Below are 13,143 nucleotides of genomic sequence, written 5' to 3'. Positions count from 1 at the left end.
CAAAAAATAGTGGGAAGCTGATGAAAGGGTTGACAATTTTCTAAATGGAGAGAAAATACAAAATAACTGAGGCATAAGGGACTTGGGAGTCCATGTGCAGGATTCCCTAAAGGTTAATTTGCAGGTTGAGTCTGTGGTGAGGAAGCCAAATGCAATATTAGCATTCATTTTAAGAGGACCAGAACATGAGAGTGAGGATGTAATGTTGAAACTTCATAAAGCACTGGTGAGGCCTCACTTGGAGTATTGTGAGCAGGTTTGGGCCGTTTATCTTAGAAAGGATGTGCTGAAACTGGAGAGCGTTCAAAGGAGGTTCACGAAAATGATTCCAGGACGGAATGGCTTATCATATGAAGAGCGTTTGATGGCTATGGGCTTACAATTCAGAAGAATGAAGGTGACCTAACTGAAACCAATCGAATGGTGAAAGGCCTTGATAGAGTGGATGTGGAGAGGATGTTTCCTATGGTGGGAAAGTCTAAGACCAGAGGACACAGCCTCAGAATAGAGGGGCATCCTTTGGAACAGAGATGAGGAGGAATTTCTTTGGCCAGAGAGTGGTGAATCTGTGGAGTTCTTCACCATAGGCAGCTGTGGAGGCCAAGTCTTTATGCATATTTAAGGCAGAGGCCGACAGATCCTTGATTGGTCAGGACATGAAGTGATACGGGGAGAAGGCAGGAGATTGGGGCTGAGAGGAATATTGGATCAGCCATGATGAATGGGGGAGCAAACTCAATAGGCCAAATGGCCTAATCCTGCTCCTATATATTATGGATCTCTGGTCTTATGCGCATTTTAAGCTTCAGCATTCTGATTCATATATTAAGGATATTCCTGAGAAACTTCTGCTGACAGTGATTTGTCTGATCAAGTTTGGACCCAATTTCTATAAAGAACATATGAGTTGGCACAAGGAGGAAGTAATAGGAATGAAATTTGAAGCACAAGATGATTTGTTTATCGATTGGCTTGTGAGGCAGTGGAATCAATTATTGCAGTTAATGGTTGAAATTTGGGGTATGGAGTGCTATGGTCCGGGTGCAGCTAGATGGGATGAGGCAGAGAAATATATTGACAAGGACTGGATGGGCCAAAGGGCTTCTTTCTATGCTATATGACTCCAGAGCCAGCTTGAAAGAAAGAGGACGTTTCTTTTTAAAAACTATGACAACGGAAACAAGTGATCACCCCCTTATATGGAGTTCAACTGGCAGCACAGAACAGTTAGTTTTGTCTGTCTTCTCACTGGGCGGTAGCTCACAGTACTTACAGAAAACTAATCTCAGGGTTGTATATGGTGACATATGTGTATGTACTTTGATAATAACTTTACTTTGAATTTTGTAGCGAAACCAATAAGGGGTAACATCATATTTTTAATCACAAATAGAATTTGAAGTGGAAGTTAGATTAAATTTATTTGCACAGAAGATTATTAAATCTCGGAGAGGTCTGTCATAAATAATTATTTTGAAAGGCAGCACTTCATTTGCTTTCAACAATGAAAAACAATCATTCCAAGGAAACAAGGAGGTGAGAGGTATGAGAGTAAGAGGTTTCAGTGCTAGCATAATGATCTAACTGGCCTATTCCTGTGGTGTAACAATCTATGAGCACTCTAAACACCTTTACATTTCATATTCTCCAATATCTTTGCATTGACATTTGGTAATACTGCACTAACAATGCTGCATCGATCGGCCCCATATAAACCTTTATTGCAAAGCATCCAAGGTGAATGGTAGTGACAACAGAAAAAAAGAACTATCTCCCTCCAAACAGCAGGTTAAATAATATCTTCAAGTTTTGTTCTCACTGGCCATTGTGTCACATAAGATATACAGTAATGAGATTATTATTTGGTTATAGTCATTTCTCCCATTTATCACTTTTTCCAAATACTATTCTAACATTATTAGGAACGATTATACTTTGTTTCCTTCAGTTTTCATAACGCACTGCTAAATTGGCACAGATTACAAATATGCCTCTGGACAGCCTTACAGCGTGATTATCAGAGACTAGGGCAAGTCTTATCAGGAAGTTCAATAACAATGTAACACTTTCCAGTAGCAAATCTGCTTAATTTACATGTTATTTGGAGAATGGAGGCAGCGCTGTTATGTTTGGCGTTGTCCAGCATCAGTGGAAATTTCAGGCCACTTGAAGTTGTCAACAGAGTTACTCTTGGCTGTCCTGTGTAAGGTCTGTGACCTAAGCAGATTCCCAAGATGAGTAGTTGACCCACGGAGGAGCTCACGCGGATGGTGGGTTTCTCCCTGCTTTAAATGATTGTTCTAACCGCACGTGTTCAATATGGCCAATCCCTGGCTGGCTGGCAGAAATATCCGTTTGGTCGCCTGTGTAACATTAGCCTTCTCGTGTATTGCTAACTTGGAGAAACCACAAGTACAATTCATGGTCAGCGCCTAGTCTGATGCTTTTGAGGAAAGAGAATCCATCTCAGCCATATCACTATCGAGTTTGTGATCAGGATAGTGTTGCAATGTAACCCACAGCCACATTCTGCAGAAAGTTAATGGCAAAGTAACATTTATAAAGTCTGCTCCCTGAAACCTCAGAAAGTTATACTGACTGGTTCCTACAGGTTTTCAGAACTGATGGACTGATTCATTCAGGATTTTCCTAGGCTGACTTATTCATGATTTCCCAAATCAGATTCATTCTGGATGCTGCTAATCTGATTCATTCATACACGATTCCCCCCATCTGATAAAGGCGGACTTGGTTACTCACCTGATGCGAAGCCACGTCAGCATTTGAGTGGTTCCCCCTCCAAACACCCAGACGGTGAAGAACACAATCATCAGGGTGGTGGTGAACATCATCTGCTTGGGTTTGGAGCCGGTGTCTCGGATAGCCAGGGCAAACGCAATGGCACCACGCAGGCCTGAGCAAAAGGGTGCAATTGTGATGTTGGTGCACAGAGCAATTACAAATAAGCAGCAAGGTTTGTTACCAGCAGAAATACACAATGAATCTAATCTAATAAAATATAACACCCATCGAATATTGAAAGGCCTGGGCATAGTAGATGTGGAGAAGATGCTTCCTATTGGGGGAGTCAAGGATCAGAGGGCACAGCCTCAGAAAACAAGGACATCCCTTTAGAACAGAGATGAGGAGGAATTCCTTCAGCTAGAAGGTGGTGAATCTGAGGAATTAATCACCACAGACAGCTGTGGAGGCTATATCATTTGGTATATTTAAAGGGAAGGTTCAAGTTTCTTGATTAGTAAGGATATCAAAGGCTATGGGAGGAAGGCAGGCGAATGGGGTTGAGAGGGATAGTATGTCAGCCATGATGGATTTGTGGAGCAGACTCAGTGGGCTAAATGGCCTGACCTAATTCTGCTCCTATGTCTTATGGAGCTCTTGTTAGGCAGAATACATATTCAAACTGTAACTCATTCTTTCGTTTTATCTGCTCAAGCAGCAGCGGATGTGTTGTCTTGCCACCTGACCTCCTGGTTCCTCAAACAAAACATAGTGAGCTGAACTGAACACCAGAAATAGACCCAGGTTTGCATCAATTCAGAACATTTCCTGACAAATGACCTCAATTTCCTTTCAAATTAATCACACGTCACTAGATGGAACAGCATCACTTGGAGCATTTTAAGAATTTGACCAGGTATTTAGCAGATTATAATGCATTCTTGAAATCTCAGAAACAAATTTTGGTGTTGATCGCTGTTGTGCATTAATTTAGTTATCAAAGGGTTGCGGGGGGGAGGGCTATGGAGAGATGTCTGGGGTAGGGAAGAGTATGTCAAATTGAAAATGGGAGAAATTTCATCCGTTAGTGATCTGGGTACTTCTCTGAGTGGAAAAATTGTCACTTAAACACAATATTGGGTTTGCAGAACACTTGCTGGCAGATTGCTTATTATTGAAAGGTGCACTTAAGGGAACCTTGTTGCTGATGGGAACATGCCCTGTTTTAAGTGGTCAGTGTTACTCTGCGTTTCGCAAGAGAAACTAAATCTTATTTGAACAAAAGGACACTTAGCTTCAAAAGGGACAAGTACTCACTGTCCTTTAGTATGAATTAGGCATTAGTACTTGTCAACTGAAAGGCTTAGACTATGGTAGCGCAGGGGTTAGCAGAACACTTTGTAGTACCAGCAACGCAGATTCACCTCCTGCCACTGCCTGGAAGGAGTTTGTACATTCTTCCTGTGATGGTGAGGGTTGCCTCCGGGTGCTCAGGTTTCCTCCCACAGTCTAAAGACAAACTGGTTAGCACGTTAACTGGTCATTGTAAATTATCCCGTGATTAGGCCAGGATTAAATTGGGTGTTGCCGGGTGATGTGGCTCGAAGGGCCTATTCCACGCTGTTTCTTGATAAATTAAATTTTAAAAAATAAATAAAGTCTGATGAGTCAGCACTCAGTGTTCGGTCTGTGCAGCGTGCTCTTGTCTTGAGGCAGAACATTCCTGGTTCAAGTCTCAATCCAGCAACTCATCCACAACAGCCATGACTGACAGACCAATAGTGCTGGAAGGTGCAGTTCATACAGTCGCATGGACAGGTTGGGTCAAGAGGCCTGTTTCTGTGATAAATACTCTATGATTATGGGATAAAGAGTGAAGTGGCATGGAATCAGCCCACTGAGACAACACCAATCTCTAATTATCCATTTATGCTGATCCTACACTACCCTTATTTTATTTGCCCCATGTTGATAGAGGTTCTGCTTTTCAGATGAGACAAAAACGGTGTCCTCTTTTCTACTCTTGACTTGATGTAAAAGATGTCATAACACTATTTGGAGAAAGAGCGGGACTTGTCCCCAGAATCCTGGTCAATAACTGTCCTTCAGCTAGCATCAGTGAAGCAGATTTTGGGTCACTACTTGACTGAAGACAACCTCAACCAACTATAATTGCCCTATTCTGGAAACAAGTCCATGGCAGATGCTATCTCCCTTGCCTTTCATTCATCTCTGGAACATCTGGATAACAAAGACACCTATGTCAGACTCCTACTTATTAATTACAGTTCTGCTTTCAACAACACAATTCCAAACAAACCCAGCCTCAGTCTCCTAGATCTAGGTCTCAGCATCTCCCTCTGCAATGGATCCTTGGCGTTTGACCATTTGACACTGCTGAACCTCTCACCACAGCGCTAAGCAGTATTGCATCCGTATTGTACTGTCTCAGTACTTTTATATTTGTGTGCTGTAGCACTTTTTTTATTTGCAGTTATTTTGTAAGTAACACTATTCTTTGCATTTCTGGTCAGATGCTAAATGGATTTCATTGGCTTTGTATCTGTACTCGGTACAATGACAATAAAGTTGAATCTAATTTGACCACAATCAGTAAGGATAGGCAGCAACACCTCCGCCACGATTATCCTCAACACCAGTGCCCTGCAAAGCTGTGTTCTCAGCCCCTTATTATACTCCCTATGAACTCCTTACTGTGTGGCCAAATTCTGCTCTAAGTCCATTTAAGTTGACACCTCTGTAGTTGGTCAGATCTCCAACAATGTTGATACAGAGTACAGGAAGGAGATATCGAGAGTCTCGTGGCATGCTGTTAAGAGAACAACCTCTTCCTCAATGTCAGCAGAATGGAGCTTGTCATTGACTTCAGAATGCTGGGTGGAGTAAACACTCCTGTATGTATCAGAGGCATCAAGTTGATGACAGATAATCTGAGTTCCTGAGTTCCTTCCTCCAAGTTTTGGGATGTACAGGGTGTCAGGGAGGGGTAGCACCTCTGGTGGGGGAACATGTCGCGTTCTTTTCAGGGGGTTTGTCCACCTTTGGTCCCCACCTGGCACTCAGCTCTCACCTGTGGCTCCCCGTAGCTGTTTGCATGTGACAGCAGCCACACCCCGGGCAACGGCCACGACAAGCCGGCTAAACCAGGTGAGGGTAGCCGATGGATCTCAAGTCCTCGGTGAGATAGGGAGTTGTCTATCCCAGCATGTGAAGACAGACTCCGGCGGATTGAGCGGACAAGACCAATAGACGTCCAACGGTCAAGAAGTGGTCTCTGCAAGCATCGTGGAACCCATAGGGCACGACAAGACACAGAAGACGTCCTGGTCATCCACTGCACCTAGTCCCATCTCCAGCCATCTCGACTCTTGTCTTGCCACTGGGTCCAGATGGGAATTGGAAAGACAGAGTGAGGCTGATGCTGCGCAACTCTCCCTCACATAAATCCAAATCAAGTGCTGGTCTTGACACCATCATCAAGCTGGCTGGTGGCGTAGTGGCATCAGCGCTGGACTTCAGGGTGAAAGGTCCCGAGTTCGAATCCGGCCGGCTCCTGTGCATGCTCTCCATCTGTGCTGGATTGAGTGTCGAGCTAGCAACTTGACCTCGTAAAAACTACTAATGGTGCCGAGGTCTTCATCGATGATGATGGATGAACCTTAGACTATAGTACCTATTTTTCCCTTTGCAGCACTTCTTAAACAGAGGCACACCCACCCCTAATCATGATGTATGTATCTCGATTAGGGATCTAACGTTCATGAATATACCTGACCAGGCCCTGGAGACTTATCTACTTCCATACATTTTAAGTCCATAAGACATATGATTGACCTCTCAATTAAGTTCTCCAAGTCCAAAGTCTTTGTGTTTTTCTTCATGGTAAAAACAGAGCAGAGATATTCATCATGGACCTGGCCCACCTCCTGCTGCTCCACACAAATATATTCACTTTAGTATTTTCTCTTTTTACTTTAACATGCTTACAAAATCTTTTTGGGTTTTCCTTAATATTCTCTGCCAAAGCTAGCTCATGCCACTATTTGCTTTTCAGATTTCCTTCTTGAGTATACTCCTGCAACCCCTATACACCTTCCAAGGTTTGCTTAAGCCTGGCTGCCTGCACCTGACCCATGCCCCTTTCTCTCCTGACCACAGCCTCAATATCCCACATCAATCAGGTTTCCCTATTCCTATTAGCCTTGTCCTTCATTCTAACAGGAACACTTGACCTGATATTTAAAACACCCAGTTGCTAGATGGCCCTTTGCCTTCTCCAATCAACAGTAAGAATAAAATACAAAGAACTTCTTAGCAGCTTATTCTAAAAATAGAATGGACTGCAAATTACTTATCAGTAATAACAGGATGTCAAAGTTGTGAGCAGCCTTCTCACTTTAGCACACAGTTCCTTACCAATGAAATGTTAATCTATTCTCTCCACTAAAGCTATCTCTTTTGTTTTGGGGTTTTCCACACTTTCAGGCACTTGTTTCACTAAACAGGAAATCCCAGACTAGCTTCCATGTTGGTTTGGGGACACAATTTCCCACAAGCATAAAATCTAAAAGCCAGACAATGCAACTCCAGTGTGAAACCAGAAATCTATTGGGGGTCAACCACTCATGTGTCAGCTTCTCATCTGGTGCAACTTATTGGATTACATCTTTGTCTGGGAAACAATCAACCGGAAAGGAAAGGGGAACAATGAATCATAAGGGAAATGGATATATTAAAATATGAAGAAAAAATGTCAGTCAGCAGAAATTATGTCAGAGTAGACTGGCCTGACTAACTTGATTCCTTTTATTTTGCAGATGAAGTGACTTAATTGATGACAGCTGTGCATCTGATGCAGTTTTCATGTATTTTTAGAAAGGCCTTTGAAAAGGATCCACATGACAGACTATTCAGTGATTAATGTAGGGTTACTACAAATGGGTGGTCAAAGAGCCTGTGCTGTAGCTATGACTTAAAGTAACATCCCATGGAATACAAAGGCAACTACCAAGTTGAAACCAGCGCCGTTCAGGGTAAAAGACAAAATTAACTTATTGGCACAAATTTTTGTTACCAAAGCTGTTTGCAACAACAGTGCATGGCTCTGGACTGGGTGCTTGTTTTGAAATTCTATTAATTATTTGGGAAAAATAGTCCCCAGTGATTAAAGAACTTGTAGTGATTAAAAAATAAGTCATGTCAATGATGTTGAGTAAGAAAGCATCAATAGGCGAACTCATTGGATGAGCGGTAAAGTCATATACAGAAATCAATCCTGAAGTATGAGTTAATGCATTTAGAGTGGTCAAAAAAAATATCAAGGAACATACAGGGTGCTGAAGTAGTAAAGAGTAACAGAGGGACTTTACAGCACATGTCCCCAAACTATTCCAAGGAGGATAAGAGGACAAATAGGTTAGTTTCCTCTATATCTCCCGGGAATGGGGAGAAGATGGTGGTGCGACGGCAGCGCACACGGCCTCTCCGGTAATGATACCTGTTATCTGTCAAGTAGGGGACCGTGAACAATTCTGATTTGATGGAGACGGACGTGAGAGCACGGAGGAACATCTGGAAAACTTCTGAAACGCCCGCTTCGCTGCCGCTGCTACTGTGTGGTAACCGGGATCTCCGGAGCAGAAGGCCCCGAAATCCTCGGCTTTGCTTGTTTCAGCGGCCAGGGCTAGGTCGAAGGCGCTCAGCAGAGGATGGCGCTCGGGAGGCTGTATCGGAGATGCTGGTCGGAAGCTCGAAGTTTTCGGACAGATGGACTCAGTGATGGCTGCTTCCAAGGCATCGGCAAGTTGACGGTGCCTGGAGGTTTATGGCAGGGAGTTTCTCCCTTTTGCTGCCTGCTATCAGGGACTCGGGACCTTGAGACTGTTTTTTACTGTGCCCATGGTCTGTTCTTCATCAAGTTATGGTATTGCTTTGCACTGCTGTAACTATATGTTATAATTATGTGGTTCTGTCAGTGTTAGTCTTTGGTTTGTCCTGTTTTCTGTGATATCACTCCGGAGAAACATTGTCTCATTTCTTAATGCATGTATGCATTTCTAAATGACAATAAAAAGAGGACTGAGTGTTCTCATAATCTAATCTAATATCACATTTAAGATCAAAAGAGTCATTTTGGAATTGCTTAAAATGTTGGATTACTTTTGGAATACACCATATAGTTCTAGTCAAGACATACAGGAAGGCACAGAAGGGATTTATAAGGAAAATGCTGTGTCTGGAGAATTTTAGTGAAAGAGGTTGAGACTGTTTCTTATAAACACAAGAGATATTGTCACTGCTGGAGCAACACACACACAAAATGCTGGAGGAACTCAGTGAGTAAGGCAGCACCTATGGAGGGGAGTAAGCAGTGGAGATTTAGGGTTGAGATCCTTCATCAGAACTGGAAAGGAAGCGGGCAACTGCCAGAATAAGAGGGTTGGGGAGGGGGAGACTGTGTGTTTCCTTATTTCTCTGAAGAGAACGATCTGTACCCAAGCATTTGGATTTAAAGAAATTGTTAGAAAGATTGGAAGGAATAGGAGGAGATATCTTCTTCATTTGGTTGTGGAAGCCCAGAATTTAGTGCCCAAAGAGAGCGAAGGCAGAAACCCTTAGTGCATTTTAAAAGAGTATATAAGGCAATATGGTTTTTGAGAAGAATGATGAAAATATTGTGGCAGGACATATTAACAAATGAAGAAGTATTGCGATGTCGGAACAAGAAGAGAGCTGGTAACATCAATCAGGAGATGGCAGCTGGATTTCTGAGACGTACTGAGGAAAGAGAAGCTCGAACATCTTGCAGCAACAGGAAAAACTGATGGAAGAAAAAGTTGGGGTTGACAGTGCATGACATTCATGAGTTACATCAAGGGATGGAGAAGCAAAAGTTGTAAAGAGCTTATTAGAACTTCTCAGATTAAAGACAGATGGAACAGCACGATCACCCACGTCATACAACAGGGCACATAACGATGACGATGGTGACAAGGAAATGGACCAAGAGTGGGAATGAAATTAGGATGCAAACAACAGGAATTCTGCAGGTGCTGGAAATTCAAACAACACACATGAAATTAGGATGACTAGCTCTTTGGCACTGCTTCTTTCTGTTCTGTAAACTTTTAAGTATGATAAAAATATAACATTATTAGGTTTTTTATATAAGTCTGAACCTTTAGCCAGTTTTTCAGTAATGTAGATCGGCTTTCCCTATAGGGTTAATGAATATTAAAGGTAACCACTATTCACAAGCAATCTGTACACACTGTCCAGGAAACAGAGGCATCATTTCAGTATGGAAGCCCAAATACAGGTTGGAAACCGGGCCAGAAGACAACAGCCTGAAAGCCCAGAAGAAGCTGGCCTGACAGTTATTGGGACTGGCAGTTGTAATTGTCCAAAGGAGTTCATATCAGGGGATTAATAGTGTTTGCTAACATCTATAGCTTGAGGTAAAAGAAAAATCAATGAACTTCCAAATAGCTGTTTTAGTGCAATTCTCTTCAAGCTATTCAGCATTGATTTCAGTGACGGGAATCAGGCTGTGAATTTCTCCTTGGGACTTCTCATGTGCCTCTGCTGAGCTCATTCCAGATCCTTCAAAGACAATGTGTGATTGTAGTGAACATGCCAATAATCGCCAAGTGAGTGGCATACTTTGCCCTCAACCCTTCCCTTTAAAAATAAGTAACAAAGTCATTGCGATTTACCGCAGAAACTACATTTCATTTGTCATTTGCAATGACCTTTCCAATTCGGAAGGATTTTGAGCTGTCTAAACCCAGATCATGTGGACACTGGCCTGCAGTATAAATCTGTCCTTAATAAGAAAAATGAGCAAATATTCATCTTACTCAGCAACATCACAGGGTGACTAGCATAGGAAACAGGAAAAAACAAGTCACTCAATTTTATCATGTTTCGAGGCTGAGGCTGAGGTGTGACATTGGGGCAGGATACATGGTGCATCACCCCATTCTGTCAAGGTAAAGGTTAATATTGCCACCTAGAAGAACAATAGCGATAGTAGATTATCTTTATTATATTTGTGGCATGTTTCTGTTTACTTTTTTTCCCTTTCTTTGCAATCTCAGTTACATCCTCATTTTGGAGGGGATGGATAGGTGAACAAAGCCCACTGATATCCTGTAGTTGGACAGGAGAGGACATTGAATTTTTCCTTTCATCTAACCTTCACCCTCAACCCATGCTGTACTCTGATGGGCAGGTTGGCTGCATGGAAGAGGAGACCACAGAATGTAAATGCCAGCATTCTGAGCCATGAGATCTAGACCTGCATCCTTTTGTAAATATAGAGATGAAGAAAGGTTACAGCATAAGGGGAGGAAATCTGGACGATCACACCCAAATCAGCTCTCTACTGAACCGACTGAGTGGCTCCACCCACCCGGCATCTTCCACAGAGCCTCGCAAAGGTTTTCTCACCACACAGACAGAAAGTGGTTAATTTATGCATTGCAAGCTTCCACAAACAGCAACGTAAAATGATGACCAAAGTCACCTCATCCTACTGCTGAAGGGATAAACATTATCTAGGGTAGTGGGATGAAATATCTTCAAAATAGTGCCATGAGGGTCTGGGAAGTCAAACCCGTGACTGGCGAATCCAGCGGCTGATACCCAGAGGTTGGTGAAGTCCGGAGGGCAAAGGTGAGGATTGAAGTCCAGGGCTCGGAAAGTCCAAAGATACACACCCCATAGTTTGTGAGCCCAAGGACTGGAGGCCCGGTGGCAGACTGCCCTGGGGCTGGAGGTGTGTGTATTTATATATGTATGAGAGTGAGAAAGGGTCTTGTGTTGGTTGTTAAGGTAAACAACGCATTCCCCTGTATGTTTCAATGTACACATGAGAAATAAATCTGAACCTGATAGACACCCGAGGAGACTTCTTTTAGCATCTCTTCCAAAGGATGGTACTACTAACAATCCAGCATTCCCTGAACCACACAGGGATGTCATTCTGGAAAATGTGTTTGCACTTCCGGACTGGGATTGACGGAATAAGCTCTGGCTCAGAGGTGAGAGCAGTGACAACGAGCCAAAGCAATGGCTGGAATCTAACCGGAGCTTTGGCAATCCCACTGCAGAAATGACATTAAAGAATCCTTTTTTTTTTTTTGCAATCCACTTGCAGAAATTCGGCTACCCTCAAATTCCCGTGTGCTGTTTTGTGCCCGGATTTCACAGTTCCGCCAATCACCTTGCTGTTAGCTACAGTCAGATTACCGAACATGAACATGACAGCCTCTTTGCTGTTCATCAGCCATAATTACATGGTACTTTAACCCTTACGAAAAATCAGGCCCCATTAATACCAGATTGTATTCCATTCATTGGGGGAATCATCTGAATACAGTACCATCTGCCAGGATTTACACCTACATCTGGTCTAAATTTGATCCAAGTGCCAGGTCTATGCTAATTTAGCTGTTTAAAGCAGAGCCTGTTTTTAATCCACAGAATCAAAATTCTCTGCTTCCAAACAGTGTGCTATGAAAACCAAAAAAATTAGGATATGAACTCCTGTGTTTTACTTATGACACCCAAAAGAACACAGAACAATACCGCACAGGACCAGACTCTCCAGCCCACAATTTGGTACTGAACTAAATACGCTAATAATGCTTAATTGAACAAATCCCTTCTGCCTGCACGTGGCCCGTATCCTGCTGTTCTCTGCGTATCCGTGTGCCTATCTCAGAACTTGTTGAACACCTCTGTTGTATCTGTCCCCACCACAATGGCTGGCAGCACGTCACAGGCACCCACAATTCTCTGTACAAAACTCTCCTTTGAAGTTTCATCCTCTCACTTTAAATACATACACTCATTTAAAATATTTTAAGTATTCTGATCCTGGGAAAAAGATATCGGCTGTCCACCTCATAATTTTATATATTTTTGTCAGGTCTCTCCTCAACTTCTATTACTCCAAAGAAAACAACCCAACTTTGCCAAACCTTATAGCAATCACCCTCTAATTCAAGCAATATCCTGGTAAATCTTTTCTAAATCCTATTCAAAGCTTCCTGGAATGGGGGGGGGGGGGGTGGGAAACGTGTGGAACCAACAATTAAAGCAATACTCTAGATGTGGCCTAACCAGAGCACGTAGAGGATAAAAGTGATATTTGTTAAATATCACCACATCTTCCCACTGCCTTAGTAGGGATAGAGTTCCTCTTGTCCTTACTTACCTTCTCACAACCCTCTGCATCCAACAAATCATTCTCCACAACTTCTGTCATCTCCAAAGGGATCCTGCTACCAAACACATCTTTACTTCCCTTCCCCCCCCCCCCGCCGACTCTCTGCTTTCTGCAGGGATCACTCCCTCCATGATTCCCTTGTCCAT

General features: G+C 42.8%; 1 protein-coding gene across 1 annotated transcript in view; it reads right to left on the bottom strand.

Moving 5' to 3' along the window:
• The window catches only part of LOC140196215 (sodium/hydrogen exchanger 9-like), a 574,106-nt gene that overhangs the window by 217,970 nt on the left and 342,993 nt on the right, over nt 1-13,143 (bottom strand). Inside the window, exon 12 of the mRNA XM_072255022.1 lies at nt 2,761-2,914. Within this exon, the coding sequence (XP_072111123.1) occupies nt 2,761-2,914 (154 nt within the window). The remainder of the gene's footprint in view (nt 1-2,760; nt 2,915-13,143) is intronic.

The sequence above is a fragment of the Mobula birostris genome, chromosome 4, assembly GCF_030028105.1.
Source record: "Mobula birostris isolate sMobBir1 chromosome 4, sMobBir1.hap1, whole genome shotgun sequence".
Taxonomy (NCBI): Eukaryota; Metazoa; Chordata; class Chondrichthyes; order Myliobatiformes; family Myliobatidae; genus Mobula; species Mobula birostris.
Note: the sequence above shows the minus strand (reverse complement) of the source record. Positions and strands in the feature narration are given on the sequence as shown.